The sequence below is a fragment of the Lagenorhynchus albirostris genome, chromosome X, assembly GCF_949774975.1.
Source record: "Lagenorhynchus albirostris chromosome X, mLagAlb1.1, whole genome shotgun sequence".
Lineage (NCBI taxonomy): Eukaryota > Metazoa > Chordata > Mammalia > Artiodactyla > Delphinidae > Lagenorhynchus > Lagenorhynchus albirostris.
In genome coordinates, this window is record NC_083116.1 from 68,508,865 (window position 1) to 68,531,094 (window position 22,230).

At 38.1% G+C, this 22,230-nt stretch overlaps 1 protein-coding gene across 2 annotated transcripts in view; it reads left to right on the top strand.

The window, feature by feature from the left end:
* RLIM (ring finger protein, LIM domain interacting) overlaps positions 1-7,930 on the top strand; it is a 36,452-nt gene extending 28,522 nt beyond the window's left edge. For both annotated transcript variants that reach the window (XM_060138027.1, XM_060138028.1), the window contains exon 4: positions 948-7,930. In XM_060138027.1, coding sequence (XP_059994010.1) covers positions 948-2,566 — 1,619 coding nt within the window. In that variant the 3' untranslated portion in view covers positions 2,567-7,930. The remainder of the gene's footprint in view (positions 1-947) is intronic.
* The last annotated feature ends 14,300 nt before the right edge of the window (positions 7,931-22,230 follow it).

Consider the following 22,230-nt stretch of genomic DNA (forward strand, 5'->3'; position numbering starts at 1 on the left):
TCTGATGGTTCTCAATGGGGTATAATTTTGCCCCCTAGGGGACATTGCCAATGCCTGGAGACATTTTTGGTTGTCATGACTGGGGGTTTGCTATTGGTATCTAGTGGGTGGAGGTCAGGGATGCTGCTAAACATCCTAAAATGCACAGCACAGCCCCCACAACAAAGAATTATCTGGCTCAAAATATAAATAGTCCCACTGTTGAGAAATCTTGCTCTTACCTGGGGTCTGGTGTTTCTCCCTCAATGTGAAATAGGGAATTTGACTAACATAAGAAACCATGATAACAGTTAGGTTCTCGAATGTGCCATTATATGTATTGTGCTAGGTTCAGACTGTTTACTTGGTCTGATCTCCAATTTCATGTTAATTTAAAATCTTGGTAATGTGAAGAAGTATTCAAATACTTTTAAACCTGTAAATCTCGTTTATATTTTTGCAGTGACTAAAGCAGTCTTGTATTTTTAAATGTCCCATATTATTAAAGGCACTTAAGTCAAGAGCCTAAAGAAATGTAGGCTAATGAAAATTGGACAAAAAAATGTAATTTGAACTAAAATATTAGCCCTGTACCTTAACTGGTGTTTACCTTGTTTGATTACATTAGTGTTGGCAGTGGACTGAAAAAATGTTGTCAGCCCACAGTGGTATGTTAGGCTCTGTATATGATGAAGTGCTAAAAATAGACTTCTTCCCAATTCCCTTTTTTTAAAAAAAAAATTCCCTAAATTTCTCTACGATTAGCTTGCTCTTTTAAAATGGAATTGAAACTTTCCTGCTTTTACTGCAAATCAATGCAGTATGGTTTACAAAAATCTGTAAATGTGAAATCTGTTCAGAATCTTTGTTCTTTTTTTCTAATATGAAGTTTCTGAGTACTCTTACATAATTTCCTAATTTTAATAGTTCCTTTTTCTCCCTCTCTCCCCTCCCTTTTTTAAAAACAGGTGGAGACTCTTCAGATGATGTGTCTAATGGTGACTCTATAATAGACTGGCTTAACTCCGTCAGACAAACTGGAAATACGACAAGAAGTGGGCAAAGAGGAAACCAATCTTGGAGAGCAGTGAGCCGGACTAATCCAAACAGTGGTGATTTCAGATTCAGTTTAGAGATCAATGTTAACCGTAATAATGGGAGCCAAAATCCAGAGAATGAAAATGAGCTATCTGCAAGACGTTCTAGTGGAGAAAGTATGGACAACAACAGCCAAAGGCAAGTGGAAAATCCACGATCTGAATCAACATCTGCAAGGCCACCCAGATCAGAACGAAATTCAACTGAATCATTAACAGGAGAAGCCCCACCTACCAGAGGTCAGAGAAGGGCAAGAAGTAGGAGCCCAGACCATCGGAGGACCCGAGCAAGAGCTGAAAGAAGTAGATCACCTCTGCATCCAATGAGTGAAATTCCACGAAGATCTCATCATAGTATCTCATCTCAGACTTTTGAGCATCCTTTGGTAAATGAGACTGAGGGAAGTTCTAGAACCCGGCACCACGTGACATTGAGACAGCAAATAAGTGGACCTGACTTGCTAAGTAGAGGTCTCTTTGCAGCTTCTGGAACCAGAAATGCCTCACAAGGAGCAGGGTCTTCAGATACAACTGGCAATGGTGAATCTACAGGATCAGGCCAGAGACCTCCAACCATAGTTCTTGATCTTCAAGTAAGAAGAGTTCGTCCTGGAGAATATCGGCAGAGAGATAGCATAGCTAGCAGAACTCGGTCAAGGTCTCAGACGCCAAACAACACTGTCACTTATGAAAGTGAACGAGGAGGTTTTAGGCGTACGTTTTCACGTTCTGAGCGAGCAGGTGTGAGAACCTATGTCAGTACCATCAGAATTCCGATTCGTAGAATCTTAAATACTGGTTTAAGTGAGACTACATCTGTTGCAATTCAGACCATGTTAAGGCAGATAATGACAGGTTTTGGTGAGTTAAGCTACTTTATGTACAGTGATAGTGATTCAGAGCCTAGTGGCTCAGTCTCAAGTCGAAATATGGAAAGGTCAGAGTCACGGAATGGAAGAGGGGGTTCTGGTGGTAGTAGCAGTTCTGGTTCGAGTTCCAGTTCAAGTTCCAGTTCTAGTTCCAGTTCTAGTTCCAGTTCCAGTCCTAGTTCCAGTTCCAGTGGTGAAAGTTCAGAGACTAGCTCAGAGGTATTTGAAGGCAGTAATGAAGGAAGCTCATCATCAGGCTCATCAGGTGCCAGGCGAGAGGGTCGACACAGGGCCCCAGTAACATTTGATGAAAGTGGTTCTTTGCCCTTCCTTAGTCTGGCTCAGTTTTTCCTCTTAAATGAGGATGATGATGACCAACCTAGAGGACTCACCAAAGAACAGATTGACAACTTGGCAATGAGAAGTTTTGGTGAAAACGATGCATTAAAAACCTGTAGTGTTTGCATTACAGAATACACAGAAGGCAACAAACTTCGTAAACTACCTTGTTCCCATGAGTACCATGTCCACTGCATCGATCGCTGGTTATCTGAGAATTCTACTTGTCCTATATGTCGCAGAGCAGTCTTAGCTTCTGGTAACAGAGAAAGCGTTGTGTGATTAAGGTCTGAACTCTCAGCTATGTAGCTGGTATAGTGATGGGCAAATAGGAATCACTTGCTTTATGTCCACTTTTTGAGTGGTGCTTAAATGTAAAGTAGCAACCTGAATTGAGTCATTGCTTTCTGAATGAATCATTGTCCTTCCTCTAATTTCTGTTCCAGAATAAAAGGAAATATTTAAAAAGCAACGTTTTAGGACATAAAAATCTGATTTCAGTATCAGTAATTGTTATTACTGATGATTTATCATATATAGTTGTCAGTTTCTCCTTTGTTATCTTAAAAGATCTGCCTTAGCAATGGCTCTTATCTGTTTCATGTTGATCTTTAAAGTTTCCTATGCCATAGGAAAGAGGGATGAAGGAAATTCCAAGTTTAGACTAAGTTACAGTACATGTTTCCTAAGTGATTGCTTAAAGCTATACTGTTCCCAGTTATTAGTTGGCACAAATTCACCTACATTCTGAATATCATTTGTTCACCTTTCAGACAAGGTGATATTATTGGACATGTCAGTGTAAATAACACTAAGGTTAGGATCTTCTAAGTGTATAACTGTCTCCTAAGCCCATCACTGTGGCACACTGTAGAGTGAGCTTATAGTTTAATTGAGATATTTATCTTGTGGAAATATTAAAAAAAAAGCCTATGCTTGTGTAAGTGAAAAAAAAATCACATTCATTTGTTTAAAAATGTAAAGCTATTTTGTAGAGGCTCAGTACTTTTCCAATGCACTGTTGTATTAATGCATTAAAAATTGTAAAGTACCATGCTTAGAAATGAAAAAACTGCTTTTTGTGAGCCAACATAGTAAAAAACACACCAAACAAAGTACAAAGCTGCTTTTGTAAGTGTGTAGATGTAAGAGCAGAACATATCTATGATATTTAATGTATGTGAACAGCTACTGTGACATGCAAAGAGGAAAGGACAGAGTGCAGAATTGAACTGCATTGAAGATCAGTGGAAAGTGTTTATTTTAACTTGGATTTAGGCAGGAAATGAAAGACAGGAGGAGTAAAGAAAACTGCTTGGAAGAACTTAAACTTTTCATGAAGACAGTAGTCATACAGATGTGAGTGAACTGGTTTCATATGGTGAGATCCTGGACACAGTATTCTACTTGAGCAGATGATGCAAATTTGGCAGAGCTTTGGTTTAAGGAAAACAAACCACTATCCCTTAGCACAAGTAACACTGCTGTTTTTTACAAGTCTGCTCCTCAAAAAAAAAAAACCCAAAAAGCAAAAGATGGAGGAAAGAGACTATAAACCACTTTTAGCATAGGAATTGAAGTTGGTGCAGATGTGTGTACTAATAGGAAAGTCTCAAATTTGCATCGTTTTCGAGATTTGTCATTCAAGGTACCAATGGCCACTTGTTTAATGTTTTGTTACTATCTCTCTAACACAGACCTAACATCTCACATTTAAAGACAAGGTGAAGAATTAAGGGATTTTTATTCTTTGTGGAAAGTGAGTCGTGTTGGGTTATTTGAAATTGAAATTTTTAAATGTGCTGCCCATATCTGAAGATGAGAATGCTGACTCACAAATCTATGGGATATGCACTTTATGTTGTTTCCTTAGTAAGCTTTGTGAAGAACCCCAGTACTCTTGCCAGCTTTCTCTTGAGGCTCATTGGGGTTAGGATTAGTCTGACTGTGGAGGACTGTCTTTGTTTTTCTGGGAAAAGATAATGGGCCCAAAGAGAGATTGAACACATCCTTGGTCTTTAACAAAGTGAGCTAATTACCCAGGCCTAGTCAGATACTCTACAAAATAAACAAGTCTGCTTTAGAAATTATCTGGCCACCTTAACTGTTATCAACTCAGCTGTAAAGATTATTTCAAAGCTCATTCTTTCGTATTTTCCTCTGGCTTTCAATCCTACCTAAGTATCAAGGAAATTAACTTGTAAATATGGTAGTTGTTTACTAAGGATATGTACTGCTCTTGCAAGGAAATAATGTCCAAACAAAGCTTCACTTATTTTTTTTTAATATAAGCAGATTTTACTGTTTATGGCGCTTATGTAATACATTTTATCTTTTTAAAAAAATTGTCCATGTAAAAGTCAGGATTCCTTTATATTTGTGAGCCATGTCTCCTTTCCTAAGGGTGTATTCTTTGGTTTTCAGATCTGCAGGGTAGTCCTGATTGGCTAAAAACAAACCCAGTTTCCTCTTGGTATAAAATGTCCCATTCTTATATAGGGGTGTTCATTTTAAATAGTTTAAAAACAACTGCATCACATTCTAAGCATAAAAGAAAGTTATTAACAGGTACCTTCCTAACCTCCCAAGATGTATTTTACTCATTTGTGAAGTATTAAAGAGGTAACTCATGCAGAATGCTGGTTATGAATGTAGATATTGAAGCTATTCATAAACACTGGAAATAGAATTTTAAGTTTTTAGCCTTCAGTAGGATGCACATATTGGACATGTGCATGTGGAAACCTTTTTCAGTAGCACTCATTAATTTCCATTGGATTGTGTAGAATGGATGCAAATATTTTAGTGGAATTTGCTACTTGATTTTTTTTTTTGCAAGGTCCATGACCAATATGTACTTACTAGTATGGACATTGAAGACAAGGTCATTTGTAGGTGTCAGATGTACATTGGAGAACAAAAATCTTTTTTCCCACCAGCATCCAAACACCTGTTCTCTTGAGGAAGCATTTTCTTGCAAAAGACTTTACATTTCATTTTGTATCTTTGCACTTTTTCTTTATTACAGAAAGGTTCTGTCTTGAGGACCTAGTTTGAACTTCATGCAGTAATAGGAACAAGAAAAACAATGTTGGAATTACATTGTTCAAGGCATAGGGAAAAGTACTAAAAACGGAATTTCCTTGAATATTTCAGATTATTTTTTAAAATTCACTTACTAGTCTGAAACGTTTGAGGTGTTATGTTTAACTCCAAGCAGTTGACATGATTGAGATTTATTAATACTAAACAAAATTGAACAAGTTAGCTTTAAAGTTTGCAGACTTTATCTGTAGCAACACTAGAAGATGAGCCATATTCTTAATTTGGAATATTTGCTCTAAAAAGAACACATTAGTTATACCTCAGTGGTGTTGATGGAGGTGGGGATTGAGAAAAGTGTTCACATTAGTGTTGGAGTATAGGTAATCAGTTGTACAGTTAACAACGACAAAAAACGTTTAGCACCAGGATTTTATATATATATGTATGTGTGTGTGTATATATATATATATGTATAAAATCTCTAAAAACATGATTGTTGGAGTTCATCCAAACTTTAAGATTAGGAAACTATTAGCTATAAGTGTTACCTCAAGTAATTTTTTTTCCCTGGGAAAACACGTTCATTCCGTGCCAAGTATTATCTCCTAGTGTCCGTGTCTCAAATTATATTTATGAAGGGTTATCACTTAATATACTTTGTATTTAATCACCTGCTTCCCAGATGTCCACGACATAAAACGGGTCAAGCATCAGCCATAATTTTTGGCAGTTCGCAAAATACCCATGTGATAGGGAGGTGAGTGGCCATTTTTACAGCTTGCTAGAATACAGTGGCACCTTGTGGTTGTTGTTGATACTTTTAAAGATGGAAGATATTTTTATTCCTCCCTTTACTCCACCCCATTTCTTTGTTCTTTTGTGAACGAAAAATACTTGTAATCTGCCTTATTTGAGTTTTTAAGTTTTACCTTACTGGCTTCCCTGTCAAATGTATTACCAATATTAAATACGTAGAAGCCACGTGTGCAGGGCACTTTTGTTGTCTTATAAGACTATGCTGATTGCTACTTTCTAAAGTATTCTGTACCTTAGTAATGCAAGAGACTGATAAGGCACATGTTAAAGTGTCAGGCGTTTTTTTCCCCTTAGTATAATTCTTCAGTATGTGTAATATTCAGTAACAGTGTTGTAATTCATTGAGTTAACGAGTAAATTGTGCGCTTTTGAAAAAACATTTGAAAATGTAAGTCAACTTATAACATGCTTCATTTGGAAAATTAAAGTGCAAGATCCAAGTAACTAGTATTTCAGTTATTTTTAAATCAGATTTTTAATAAGCAACTAAGAAATAGCTGTGAGTTACGTACCTGCCCTTTACAATTTTTAGCATTCTGAAATGAGTTCCTAACTGGAACATTTCTAAAATACTAATATTCCCAACAAGTAAGCAATCTCACTTGATTTAAGTAACTCCATTTTGTATCTAAAATACAGTATAGAATTGAGCTGTTACTGAGCTGTTGGACTCTCAAGGAATAACAAGTTTGTATCAGTTTTACGATTATTTTCATGTCTACATAGGTATTTTAATTCAAATTTGAAGAAAATAGGCACACCCTTCAACACTCAGAGATACTTATTTTTGATTAGGATTTGTTTACTCAAGACCCCCAAGCTGCTTTATAGTTACTTAGATTGAGTGATATCTTAAAGACATGCAGTGAAAGTGAACCCCGTCATACCACTGTGCCTAGTTATTTCAGGGTTCCTCTATCAGTTCCTCATCTTGCAGATTTATCCTAATACCAAGGTATGGCTGAACCAGCTGTCCAGCCTTAACTCCTTTGAGTGCCCCTTTGCTAACGTTCTTTTAACTGAGTGATTTGTGTTTTAACTGTCCAATGTTTGGATTTTACCTCTTGATGGCTCCGTTTGTCCCTGGTGCTGCTTTTAAGATGTAGGGCCATGTGATCAGGTATCAAGTTGAGTAGGTACGCAATTGGCCTGGTTATGTATCTGTGCCTGTTTTATCTTCTCCCAGGAAGAGCTGCTTTGGTATAGATGTTTACTTAGATTCAGATAAAGAACTGGGCAGCAATTTTGGAAAGCTTTCTGAAGCCTATAATAACCTGAGGGGATTTGGAGGGGGAACAATAACAAAGGCTGCCTTTATGTCTTTGAACATGAAGCACATAAATGTATGTTCTGTAAAGACTAAAGTGATTGTTATACCAGGGCTTCCTGACCTCTGGGAGAGACTTTCAAAAAAGCAGAAAGGAGCACAAAGTGAAGTGAATTTGGTTGGTTTGCTTTATCTGGTTTCTCATTTTCTTTCAATTTAAACCTGAACATAACACCCTTCTCCAATATCTATCCAGCAGACTCCTGGTTGGGAAGCCCTGTGTTAAATTTTGAGAATGTACCCAGTTTCCTTTTTCTTTTCTTTTTTTTTTTTTTGTACAGTGCTTTACACCTGCTAAAAGTTAACTTGTTTAATGCAAAACAAGACCTTGAAAGGTCAGTCATACTAAAGCTGGTTTGATTATTAATAGTTATCTTTTAGGAAGAAGCTTTTTCCCTATGTAAGATGTCATACTGCAGATTTAAAATATAGACTATCAATAAAATGCATGAAGTGATCATTTGTGCTTGATCATCTCTCCTTGGGTTTTTCTTTTAAAAGGGGGATCTGATAAAGGTTCTGTTGCTTCACACCAATGTCAGATGTGGTTTTTAGAGTCAAGTAGAATTACAGTGCAACCTTGATTTTGATTCCCCTCACTGAGTGTGGGCAGGTACTGGTTTATGGAATATAACTTCCGTATCATGTAATTTAATGGCTTAATCTTTCAGTGGTAAAATAAAAGATTAAACTCTTTCTATATAAGAATCCGGGAAAGATTTATGTAAACGACATTTTAAGTAGGTGCATCTTTGCTGTTTCTTGTATTCTCACCATTGCCCTGACCACTCCCTTGCTTGATCTCTGTAAATACAAAAACTTGTCTAGGTGTGCATGTGTGCTCACACAGCTTTTGTCTTCCATCCCTACTTCCAATCTCTTAAACATGTTGCCTAAGCCACTAAGAGTCTTTGTTTCTAAGTAGGTCATCACATTCTGATACCTGGATGTGAGTTCCCCTTGCTACTGGTATTCATTTAGCTGATGGTGAATTTTATTACCATTTCATTTCCTCTAGTGCCTACAGAGCCCTATCATTGGCATAGGAACACAGTTCCTCGGGATTTTTGGTGTGGTCAGCTCTTCTTTTCCCCATGACCTTCCCAGGGTTTTACTTTTAGTGTCGTTCATGATTCTATTCTTTGAAACTCAAGAACACCAACACCACTGAATAGTTCACATTCTAGACAACAAAGTAAGCCAATACACAGGCATCATGTTGAGGGAAATTTAGTGAAAAGGACCATTACCTAGAACAGAGGATTTGATAAATCAGAGTGGATTATAGCTATACTCTTAATGGTCATTTAAAAAACAGGAAATGAAAGCTAGGGTCCAGTTTCTTTGAATTCAGGCAATATTTAAGTTTAAGACCTTGCAAATGGATTACTAATGGCTATATTAAAAACAGCTAATTTTTTTCTCGTTGCTGTCAGGTGTTTTATTAAGTACTATAAGTTAATCCTCAGTTATTCTGAGGTTTATTATTACCACCCTGTTTTATAAATGATGTGACTGAGATACTGGCATTTGGTAATTTGCCCAAGGTCACATAATGAGTGGCAGAGTATTTCCAAGTCTGATCTCTGATTCCAGAGCTTATTTTCGTTGTGCTTTTAATCCTGCTGCCATAATATGGGCCCTAATTTGTTTTTTAAAATATTTATCTCAAGTCCTAGAGTAATTACTTATGAGGTATGATTTCTTAGAATAAACATTGGTTTTGGGTAGTTTGCCAAGGAAAACTCAAAGGGCAAGTCTGAGAAGGATGAAAGATCATATATTGTAAATTCTGTAAATCACTTTGGGCATTACTAAATACACATTAGCGCTATGTGTAGCAAGGTGTTTCACTTCCAAAAATTTGGAAGGAGGCTGGAATGTGTTGTAGAAATCTTTAATGTTAATGGTCATCTCAGCCTCATTAAATGTGCTCTTGGCCCCAGTTATGACTTGATTTGAAATATGAAATGACTAGAAAAAAATTGTAGCTTTTTTTCTTAGTATGCTAGCCAGTTTTATTGGCATCCAAGTTAATGCCCTTGAAAGTTGCCTTGGGCAACATAGGCATTCCAAGAATGTCATGCTTGCTCAGAAGATACTTGGAACTTGTGAGCAACTGAGAGAAGCAGCCCTCTTCAGTTTGTTCATGTTGTCATCCTTGAGATGAGTCTTGACTATTTCAAAGAATTATCTTTTTCTCAGTGGATGGAGATTGCCACCCTTAAGCATATTCAGAAAAATACTGTGTTCTGAAAGCAATCACAAACAAGGCAGTTCAAGTAATAGATTTAGGATAAGTAAATGGCTGCCTAGGTGAGTGCTTTGATTATCACGCCTCATTCAACATTTAAACACAGGGAGAAATAGAATCCCTACTCACAAGGAGCAGGCGTTCAGTGGGGAGACAAGTAAAGTATTACAAAAACCTTAAAAGATACACATAGCATAATTATCCATTCCCATGCAAATGATATTTGAGGGGAGCAGTGAGGAGTAACAGAGTGAACAAGGGCTCATCTGAATTTAGAGTTTGTTTCCTCAGCTAATAGGTAAATATGTATTGTGCTTGCACTATGTACTAGGCATTGTGGTGGTCCGAGGTTTCTCTTCCCCTTGTTTTTGGCAGGATGGGGACCCGAAGCCTCTGAAAATATTGCTGAATTTCTCAGTGGACAGTGTTGCTGACTGTGATGTACCTACTTTTAAAAAAATTCAGTTTCCCCTATCTGTACCAGATGTTCTAGAATAGTGCTGTCCAGTGGGAATATAATGCAAGTCACGTGTAATTTAAAAATCTCTAGCAGCTACATTACAAAAGGAATAAAGATAAGAGTTGCAATTAATTTTAATATGTTTATTTAACCCAATAAAGTAAAACTCTTTTAACATGTGATCAATATAAAAATTATTAGAGATATTTACATTGTTTTTTTTTCATATTGAGTCTTCAAAATCTGCTATTTTACACGTATACTATGTCTCATTTTGGACACCAAATGCTCAGCAACAAGTGGCTAGTGGCTACCATATTGAACAGTACAGTTCTAGAACAGTATGGGAGAGAGTGATTAAAGTGGGTGGGATGCAAATGGTGATATGTTTTAAAAGTTCACCTGTAGATATGCACACCCTATCTGCTCACACTACCCTAGAACTAAATAGGCATCACGCTTTTACTTGCATGTCAAAGCTGTGGCTTAGAGTGTCTATCCAAGCTTACAAAACTACCATCTTTCTCCTCCCCTTTAGAGGTTAAAAGAATACACTCCCTACCAAAGCTTGAAGTCTAACCATTAACAATAGCAAAAGACCTTACTTAGCTGGTTGAGGGCTTTTATGATTAAGGTTAGGGAAGCCCATCACAACTCCAGCATTATTTAGCAGCTAATAAATAGCAATTGTTACATTTACTTATTGCAGGAACCAGCACCCAAAGTTTAATGTGGATTCTCTTAGTTATGTTAAAATAATACAAATAATTTTCAAGCAGTCGCTCTATAATCTGAAAGCTGCGTTTGAATACTCCTGGCATAGGTTAGAAACTGCTAACCTGGATTTACAATCTGTTTCTACTTTGTGGTGATAATATATATGCTTAAATGAGTTTCTTGGAATGGAAGGGGGAAGTTAACATGAGAACAGAGGCTACCAGATCAAACTTCAGCCTCAGTGAAAGTATTTCCCTACACCAAGTCTCTCTGATGCCATTGCTGAAAGTTTGTTTTGTTTGGCAACATGAAGCGAAATATTAACTCCTGTGAAGAAAGAGCTTTTGGAGTTGAGGTTTTAAAAACTGATTCATTTGGCTTGGCTTTACTTACATTTTCTGTGTGAATATAATGTAATATTTTCTGTGGCCTTTTTATTTAAGAATCTGAAAACCCACTTAGTAGTACAGGATGGATGTTGGTTTCTAGCATGGGTGACAAACCTATCTCTAGCACGTGAGTCAGACTGCTTACTTGGAAGAAGCCAGAGGAGCACATCACCCAGCTTCTTTCAGAATCTTCGGTGTAGCCCCTCTAGATTAAAGGTGAAAATTACGGAAGAGTCATTCTGGTCATTCTGTTTTGTCTTGGCCCTGCCCTTTCCTGGGAGAAGGAAAAGAATGGAACAGTATCTGAGGCTCTGTTAACACGAAGGTACAGGATTGTTCCTAAGGAGAGCCCAACTTGGCAACTAAGCCCAAATTCTGCCCTATTGCTCAAATTAAAAAGAACACTTCCCTAATAATTAATACTATCTTCTCTGGCATCCAAGGTAATCCCTTTTCTCCACATGTGGGGACCAGTAACATCTACATTTTTAAATAGGAAAATCATTCAGCCTAAATCTACTAAATAGAAATATATTCCAAACTTCATTTTAGTGATGTTATCTAACAGCCCTTGTACAAATATGGGCACTGACTGGGCCCTTTCTCCGTTATTTATTTTTTTAAGTCTGAAGTCAAAATCACTTGGAAAAGAAAAAGCTGGAGAAGCCATTCTTCTTTTTTTTTTACCATCTTTATTGGAGTATAATTACTTTACAATGGCGTGTTAGTTTCTGCTGTATAACAAAGTGAATCAGTTATACATATGTCCCCATATCTCTTCCCTCTTGCATCTCCCTCCCACCCTCCCTATCCCACCCCTCTAGGTGGGCACAAAGCACAGAGCTGATCTGCCTGTGCTATGCAGCTGCTTCCCACTAGCTATCTATTTTATATTTGGTAGTGTATATATGTCCATGCCACTCTCTCACTTCGTCCCAACTTACCCTTCCCCCTCCCCGTGTCCTCAAGTCCATTCTCTATGTCTGTGTCTTTATTCCTGTCCTGCCCCTAGGTTCTTCACAACCATTTTTTTTTATGATTCCATATATATGTGTTAGCATACGGTATTTGTTTTTCTTTTTCTGACTTACTTCACTCTGTATGACAGATTCTAGGTCCATCCACCTCACTACAAATAGCTCAATTTCGTTTTTTTTTCTGGCTGAGTAATATTCCATTGTATATATGTGCCACATCTTCTTTATCCATTCATCTATCAACAGACACTTAGGTTGCTTCCAGGTCCTTGCTATTGTAAATAGAGCTGCAATGAACATTGTGGTACATGTCTCTTTTTGAAGTATGGTTTTCTCAGGGTGTATGCACAGTAGTGGGATTGCTGGGTCGTATGGTAGTTCTATTTGTAGTTTTTTAAGGAACCTCCAAACTGTTCTCCATAGTGACTGTATCAATTTACATTTCCACCAACAGTGCAAGAGGGTTCCCTTTTCTCCACACCCTCTCCAGCATGTATTGTTTGTAGATTTTTTGATGATGGCCATTCTGACCGGTGTGAGGTGATACGACATTGTATCACATTGTCTTAATTTGCATCTCTCTAATGATTAATGATGTTGAGCATCCTTTCATGTGTTTGTTGGCAATCTTCTTTGGAGAAATGTCTATTTAGGTCTTCTGCCCATTTTTGGATTGAGTTGTTTGTTTTTTTGATATTGAGCTTCATGAGCTGCTTGTGTATTTTGGAGATTAATCCTTTGTCAGTTACTTCATTTGCAAATATTTTCTCCCATTCTGAGGGTTGTCTTTCCGTCTTGTTTATGGTTTCCTTTGCTGTGCAAAAGCTTTGAAGTTTCATTCGGTCCCATTTGTTTATTTTTGTTTTTATTTCCATTTCTCTAGCGGGTGGGTCAGAAAGGATCTTGCTGTGATTTATGTCATAGAGTGTTCTGCCTATGTTTTCCTCTAAGAGTTTGATAGTTTCTGGCCTTACATTTAGGTCTTTAATCCATTTTGAGCTTATTTTTGTGTATGGTGTTAGGGAGTGTTCTAATTTCATTCTTTTACATGTAGCTGTCCAGTTTTCCCAGCACCACTTACTGAAGAGCCTGTCATTTGCAGAAGCCATTCTTGTTCTTTCCCCCACCCCACTCCAAAGTGTTCCCTTCAGTTCACGCTATTGGTGCATTTGATTTTGAATTCCTTATAAGTTAACTGTCCAGCATATATTAACTATGCCTGGCTTAGGCCTTACTTTCTCTTTAAAATGCCCGTTTATAAATCAGCCTAGAAACTCGAGTGGGCAAGATTCCTAACCCTGACATCTTTGTGGATGACTAAAATATCTACTTACAACTGTTTCAGAGAGGTACTGTGGGACCCAGTTGAAAGCACGCTGTGATTTACAGCATCCACCCTCCAATCACCAGTACTGTATACACACTTTGATTGCACTGAAAGGTTAATGTGAACTGTCAGCATGGCCCTGAAAGGAAAAGGGAAGGAGAGATGGCTATGGATTGATGAATAGACCAATAGGTGTCTTGAATATCTATCTGTTTATGGGTCACTGGACTAGGCTTTTTTTTCCCCACGTTTTTCTTCTTATTTGATACTCATAACAACTGGGGAGCAATTGGATATTTGAATTTTATCCCTGAAATAAAATCAGAAGTTAAATGATATGCTCCAGGTCCCACTGCTAGTACTGGTCATCAAAATATTTTTTCATTGGAATATATGTCCCAAGTACCATTCCAGGTGTAGAGGATACAATGGTGAACAAGACAAAGGCCCTTGCCTTCATGGAGCTTACATTCTAGTAGAGAGAGGCAGATACATTTGTAAATATAAATGAAGATGGTGACCAAATGCTGGGAAAAAAAATAAAATGGTGTGATGTGATTGTGACTGAGATGGAATAGGGTGGTTATAGAAGACCTTTCTGAGGAGGTGACACAAGCTGAGAACTGAATGAAGAGGAAGCAGAACATTCCAGTCCCAGAAAATGAGCTCTGCTTATTATTTAGAGGGAGGAAAAGGAGCAATGTTGGAGGGGGGAAGCTGTAAGAGATAAGTAAGGGCCAGTTCATGAGGGTTTTATAGTCCAGGGAAGGGAGATAGGATTTTATTCCAAGATGAGAAGCTGTTGGGGTCTTGATCATGGGAGTGAAGTGCTGACTTTAACTCCTAAGTGGCAAAATCAAAGACAGATATGACTCTAGGGTGGCTGCTGCAAGTTCCATGATACCAGAGAAGACTCTCTCTTCCCTGCCCCTCTCCTTCCAAGTGTAAGTGCTGGGAAGCTGAGTCCACAGTACCCTGGAGATGGCTCTGCAGTGCTCTAATCTTTTCACTTATCTTTTCTTGTTTTCCTAACAATTTGGCTCTTTGTGTTATTTTATTCTAATCTGATTCGAATGACCCTTTTCTGCCATCACTGAGAAATCCTCAGGTAATGGAACCCAATGTCACAAATGAAGTGGAACAAGCTCTTCTCACTGAAAACTGTGCCAGCATTGCTCTGTTTTTCGTTGCTAATACCTGTAGGGGGCAGTGTTGTCCATAAAATGAACCAAAGAGACAACCGGGTTAATTTTTTCAAGAGCTGACTGTTCAGATCCTTTTCATTGGATGCCTCTTGGTGACTTCTTTACTTGTCAGTGATTTTACTGATGTGTAGGCTAAATTCAGCAAACTCAGATGAATCTAGGAAAGTTAACATACATTTATGGATTAGCTATTATTCCCTGGCATTTTATGAGTGACAGTCACCCAGTTCAGCTGCCTGCATCTAGGCAGGTCTACATTCAAACCATCCCAAGAGCTGAAAAACTGGAGACTCTGGATTGAAAGAATCCATTTATTGATTGGATATAGGGCCCTAACCTAACCATGGGAAAAGGGGTCCCAACCTCAGTGTCCAAGTTACTAGTTCATCTTCTGGGTTTCAGATATAGAAGCAAAGGGCCAAAGGAAATAGGGTCAAAGGAAAGGCAGTTCTGGGCTACCGCATGGGAATTGGGCCAAGCTACATGGGAACTGGCTCCTTTTCTGCTTGTTATGGTGGCATACATTGCTTCCCTAGTCTAGTAGGTCCTACTACCTCATCTCTCTGCCATGCCACCACTAACTGTTGGGATGGGTCTAATGGTGACTTCGTAGCCACAATCCCCCTGGACCCAGCCAAGTCCAGAGATGTTCAGGGCTGTAGGTGAGTGCACATGGAGCCTGGCTCATTTGCAGAAGTATCTCCTCAGGCTAAGCAACAAGTTTTGGGAAAAGGCCCTAGTTCAATTGCTGATTCTAACCTTGCCCTAAGATGATGAGACAAAGTGTCCTGCAAATAGCATATTTGACGTGGACCCTAGTCCTGTGCAAGAAAGACACTTGCCTAGGAAGATTACCTCCTCACAGCTTTTCCCCCACTGAAACTTCCCTCTGTCTTTGTTCCTTCAGAAGAATCTATTCACCTGGAGATCCACCTGAATAGTTAGAATTGTGTCTGGATAAGGACACACAGCCCTAGGAACTTTAAGAGGCAGTATAAGGATAAATATATTCATGCATAAAAACAGGCAATATAAGCGTTCAGGATCTTACCAGTAATGAGCAGCAACGATCCTATTGAGCAAATGGCCCATGGGAGAGGTGATTTGGGGACCTAAAGGTGCAGTGAAAAGACTACAGGTTTAAGAGCCAGTTAGATTCATATGCGTCTTACAAGCTGTGTGGTTTTAGATGACACATCTTCTCTGAGTCTCAATTTTCCTTTCTGCAAAGCGGGACTAATGATGCCTACTTTGTTGGGAAGCTTAGCGATCACGTAGGGAAATTCCCTAGCACTTTATTGGGAGGGACATTCTATTGAGATATTAATAAGATAGGAAAGTAGCATTTCCTAGCGTGGGAGAGGTGGCTGAGCCAACCTCCAATGGCTGTGAAATCTGTACATCTAATTTTTAAAATTAATAAATTTTGAGCTGTGTTGGGTCTTTGTTGCTGCATGCAGGCTTTCTCTAGTTGCGGCAAGCGGGGGCTACTCTTCGTTGCGCTATGCGGGCTTCTCATTGCGGTGGCTTCTCTTGTTGCAGAGCACGGGCTCTAGGTGCGCGGGCTTCAGTAGTTGTGGCACGCGGGCTCAGTAGTTGTGGCTTGCAGGCTCTAGAGTGCAGGCTCAGTAGTTGTGACACACAGGCTTAGTTGCTCTGCGGCATATGAGATCTTCCCGGACCAGGGCTCGAACCCGTGTCCCCTGCATTGGCAGGCAGATTCTTAACCACTGCACCACCAGGGAAGTCCCTGTACGTCTAATTTTGAGATGTTTAAAAAGCATTGAGCTTGTGGTCTGGGAAACCAGCTTCAGTAAAGAGGAATGCATCTTCCCAATGTTCTTTGGATACTCAAAGAAGTCTACTAGGTGTATGAAGGAGACAGGCAGGGTACAGACACAGTTTTTCTAGAATAAGATGGGACCTGTCCATTATGAGACAGCAAGAAAACAAAAACCCAAAAAGCCCATGTAATAGGCACCTGCTTTACCAGGTAAACTAGGATTACACCTAATTGCCTGTGAAGCAACAAATCAATGGCTAAAGATTTGTTGCTATGGCAACTTTTTTTTTTTTTTTTGCTTATTCAGCATCTAGCCGCTATTTAGAGGCTACAGCAGGGCCTGGATAGGCAAGTAACTAGATATACCAGGTGCAAAACAAATGAAAAAAAACCCACAATCTAGAAAACAACCCTCCAGGGAATTCCCTGGTGGTCCAGTGGTTAAGACTCTGCACTTTCATTGCCATGGGCGTGGGTTCAATCCCTGGTCAGGGAACCAAGATTCTGCAAGTCGTGCAGAGCAGCCAAAACAAAAACAAAAACAAAACAAGAAAAACCCCAAAATCTGCTGGTAAAATAGGATAAGTGGCAAAACTTGCATGCTTCTTTTAAAACTTGCATGTGGCTCAACAAAGATTCCACATATGCTGAGTGACGCTTAAAAAAGAAATCTTTGCTACAGTTGAAAAAGTTTGAAAAAGAAAAGAAATGTGGAAAGTGTCAATTGCTAAGGGCCCAGCAAAAGCTTTTGTCAGAAACCAGTGACTCCCAAAATCTTACCTAGAATTTCTTCTGTTTCCGCTCTCCTATAATTTAGGGGTCCTCTTCACTAGGAGCAGCAGCCCTCAGGTATATTTTAGCAACATTTTAGACACTGTATTTAGCAGCTTTATGTTTGTAATCAGCATGCCCAGGTCTGAGATGAACTGCGATTTTCCTTTGTTCTTCTAAAAGGAGTGAAGGTACTTCTAGGTAAGAGACAACCAGCAAAAAAACAAAAACAGGGCTTCCCTGGTGGCACAGTGGTTGAGAGTCCACCTGCCGATGCAGAGGACGCGGGTTCGTACCTCGGTCTGGGAGGATCCCGCATGCTGTGGAGTGGCTGGGCCCATGAGCCATGGCTGCTGGGCCTGTGCATCCGGAGCCTGTGCTCCGCAACGGGAGGGGCCACAGCAGTGAGAGACCCGTGTACCGCAAAAAAAAAAACAAACAAAAAAAAACAAAAATACAAAAACAAACAAAACAAAACAAAAACAAAAAAATGCTGAAACAATTCATCCAGAGGGAACCCCTCCTCTCATTACCGCCCCATCACACAAAGGCCTGCTACTTTTCCTCAACGTGCTTGGGAACAGTTCAAGGCTTCAACCATCAGAGATCATAGTTCAAAGAAAAAAGCACTGTTAGACCCTTTGTTCTTCTCTAGTTAACACTGTTTGACTTTACTAACCCCCGTGGTATTTTTCCTTTATGTAAGAATTGTTTACCTTATTACAGAAGAAATTTCCCCATGGTTTTAACTATTCTCCATACCCTGATGACTCATCAACCTATATCTCTAAGGTCTGATCTCTCCTTAGAAATTTAGACACTCTTTCCCCCTCCCCCCACCCCAGTTGTTTGTGGGGCATCTCAGTCTGAATATTTTATAGGCACTTGTTTTACGTGGAATATCCTCCTTTATTTCTTTAGGTGGTACCATATAGTGATCAACAGTGGATTTGAACTACTAGGCCCAGTTAATGAGTGGGCCATTTCTCAACAGAGGAGATCGTAAAATAGGCAAGAAGCTTCTAAGAAATCTTGAACATGACTAAGCCAGATCCTAAGGCTTAGTGTGAAGAGTTAGGAGTAAGGGTTAAAAAATCCACCTTAGCAATAAATATTTAAGTATATGGCTGCTAAAAAAGGTTAAGCCATCTAGAGGGGGGAAAGCCAGTAAGGAGGAACACTCTTAAGGGAAATCTGACCTGCAAGAAAAACTAGAACTTTGATATAAGAGAATGCAATGGAACTGTGGGCGTTGGAAGTCAACGTTGGAAAGTACACTGGTGAAAGTTGAGTTTTGAGAGTCCCAAAGAAAGATAGATCTCAGGACAGTAATAAAGGTTGCAAGGTCTCACTGCTGCACCAACTAATTGTGAAACATTGGGCAGTCACCCGCCCTTTTGGCATCTTAGTTTCCCTATTTGTAAAACAAGGGATTTGGATAAGTTTTTTCCAGCTAACTCAAGTTTTAAATTTTTTACTTTTGAAATAATTATAAATTCACAGGAAATTGGAAAGATAGTAGAGAGAGGTAATATATGCCCTTCACCCAGTTTCCCTCATTAACTGCATCTTAGGTAACTGTAGCACAAAACCAGGTATCAGAACCAGGAAATTGATACTGGTACAATGTACATGTGTAATTTTAAGCCATTTTATCACATATGTAGATTCATATAACCAACACAACTATCAAGATATAGAACAATTCTATCACCCCAAAGATCTCCCTTGTACTACCAATTTATATTCAGAATCACACCTGCTTCCCACCACCACCTTTAAACCCCTGGCAATCACTAATCTCTTTTCCATCTCTATAATTTTGTCATTCCAAGAATGTTATATAAATGGAATCATACAGCATGTGACCTTTTAATTGGCTTTTTGTCATTCACCATAATACCCTTGAGATCCATCCAAGTTGTTGCATGTATCAGTAATTTGTTCCTTTTTATTACTGAGTAGTATTTCATTGTGTAGATGTACTACCCTTTAAATACTCATCTATTTTAGGACATTTTGGTTGTGTCCAGATTTTGGCTATTACAAATAATACTATGAACAATTGTGTAGAGGTTTTATGTGGACCTTTATAAGTTGTATGTAGAAACTTTATAAGTTTTCATTTCTCAGGAGTGCAATTGCTGAGTCTCATGGTAAATGTATAATTAGCTTTTTAAGAAAGTGCCAACTTATTTTCTAGAGTGGCTGTAACATTTTACATTCCCACAGCAATATGAGAGATTCAGTTTCTCCACATCCCAGCCAGCATTTGGTATTGTCACCATTTATTATTTTAGCTGTTCTAATAAATATATAATGGTATCTCATCATAATCTTAGTTTGTATTTCCCTAATGCAAGAAATGTTAAACATCTTTTCATGTGACTATTTACCAAACATATATCCACTTTGGTAAAATGTCTCTTCATATCTTTTGCCTATTTCCTAACAGAATTGTTTGTGGGGGTTTTTTTCTGTTGAGTTTTATTTATATATTCTGGATATGAGTCTTTGTTAGCTACGCAGTTTGTAAATATTTTCTCCCAGTGTGTAGCTTGTCTTTTCATCCTCTTAACAGAATCTTCTGCAGAGCAAGATTTTACTTTTCATGAAGTCCAATTTATCAATTTTTTTTCCTATGGATTGTACTCTCCTTTTTTGCTTTGTACCTGATATTTGTTTTTTTGGTTTTTTAAAAACATTTTTATTGGAGTATAATTGCTGTACAATGGTGTGTTAGTTTCTGCTTTATAACAAAGTGAATCAGTTATACATATACATATATCCCCATATCTCTTCCCTCTTGCGTCTCCTTCCCTCCCACCCTCCCTATCCCACCCTTTTAGCTGGTCACAAAGCACCGAGATGATCTCCCTGTGCTATGCGGCTGCTTCCCACTAGCTATCTATTTTACATTTGGTAGTGTATATATGTACAGATATACACTACGACTCTCACTTTGTCCCAGCTTACACTTCCCCCTCCCCGTGTCCTCAAGTCCATTCTCTAGTAGGTCTGCATCTTTATTCCCGTCTTGCCCTTAGGTTCTTCTGACCTTTTCTTTTCTTTTTTTCTTTTAGATTCCATATATATGTGTTAGCATACGGTATTTGTTTTTCTCTTTCTGACTTACTTCACGATGTATGACAGACTCTAGGTCCATCCACCTCACTACAAATAACTCAGTTTCATTCATTTTTATGGCTGAGTAATATTCCATTGTATATATGTGCCACATCTTCTTTATCCATTCATCTGTTGATAGAAACTTAGGTTGCTTCCATGTCCTGGCTATTGTAAATAGAGCTGCAATTAACATTTTGGTACATGACTCTTTTTGAATTACGGTTTTCTCAGGGTATATGCTCAGTAGGGGGATTGCTGAGTTGTATGGTAATGCTTTTGCACAGCAAAGGAAACCATAAACAAGATGAAAAGACAACCCTCGGAATGGATTGTACTTTTGATGTCATGTCTAAAACACTCCTCTCCAAGCCCTAGGTCCTGAAGATTTTCTCCTATGTTTTCTTCTAAAAGTGTTATAGTTTTGCATTTTACATTTAAATCTATGATCCATTTTGAGTTTATGTTTGTATAAGGCATGATATTTAGTAGGTTGAGATTCTTTTTGCCTATGGATATCCAATTGCTCTGGCATCATTTGTTAAAAAGGTTATAAATTTCTTTTGTACCTTTGTCAAAAATCAGTTGATCATACTTGTGTGGGGCTATGTCAAGGTTTTCTATTCTGTTGCATTGCTTTATTGGGTTGGCCAAAAATTTCGTTCTTTTATTCCCATAAGATCTTATCTGAACAAACTTTTTGGCCAACCCAATATATATCTAGCCCTCTACCAATACCACACAGTCATGATTACTATAGCTATATAATGTCTTGAAATCAGATGGAGTGATTCTTCTCACTTTATTATTGCTTTTCAAAGAAGTTATTCTATTCCTTTATCTTTCCATATAAATTTTAGAATAATCTTGTCCATTTTTACAAAAAAAAATCTTGCTAGGATTTTGAAAGGAATTGAGTTAAAACTATCAGTTTGGGGAAAATTGACATCTTTACTATGTTGAGTCTTCCAATCCATGAACAGAGTATGCCTTTTGATTTATTTAGCTCTTCTTTGACTTCTTTCATTAGCATTTTGAAATTTTTAGCATACAGATTCAGCACATGTTTTGTTAAGTGTATACCTAAGTATTTCATTTTCTCTCTAATGATTGTAAATATTACTGTGCTTTCAACTTCAGTGTCTGCATGTTCATTGATAGTATATAGAAATGTGATTGATTTTTGTATGTTGATCTTGTCTACTGTGATGTTGCTAAACTTATTAGTTCTGTAAGGTTTTTGTAGATTCCTTGGGATTTTCTATATAGACAATCCTGTTATCTGCAAATACAGTTTTATTTCTTCCTTTCCAATCTGTATACATTTTAGGTATTTTTCCTTGTCTTATTGCAGTGGCTAGAATTTCCAGTACTATGTTAAATAACAGTGGTGAGAACGGGCATCTTTGTCTTGTTCCTGGTATTAGCAGGAAAGGATAGAATATTTCCTAATAAGTATGATGTTGGCTGTAGATGCTCTTCATCAAATTGAAGTAGTTTCCTTCCATTCTCAACTTTCTGAGAGCTTGTAATCATAAATTAGTGTTGTATTTTGTCAAATGCTTTTTCTGCACCAATTGATAGTATCATATGATTTTTCATCTTTAATTTATTGATATGGTACATTATATTGATTGAATTTCAAATATGGAAACAGCATTATATACATGGAATAAATCCCATTTAGGCATGGTGCACAATTCTTTATATTATTGGATTTGGCTTGATAATATTTTGTGGAGGAATTTT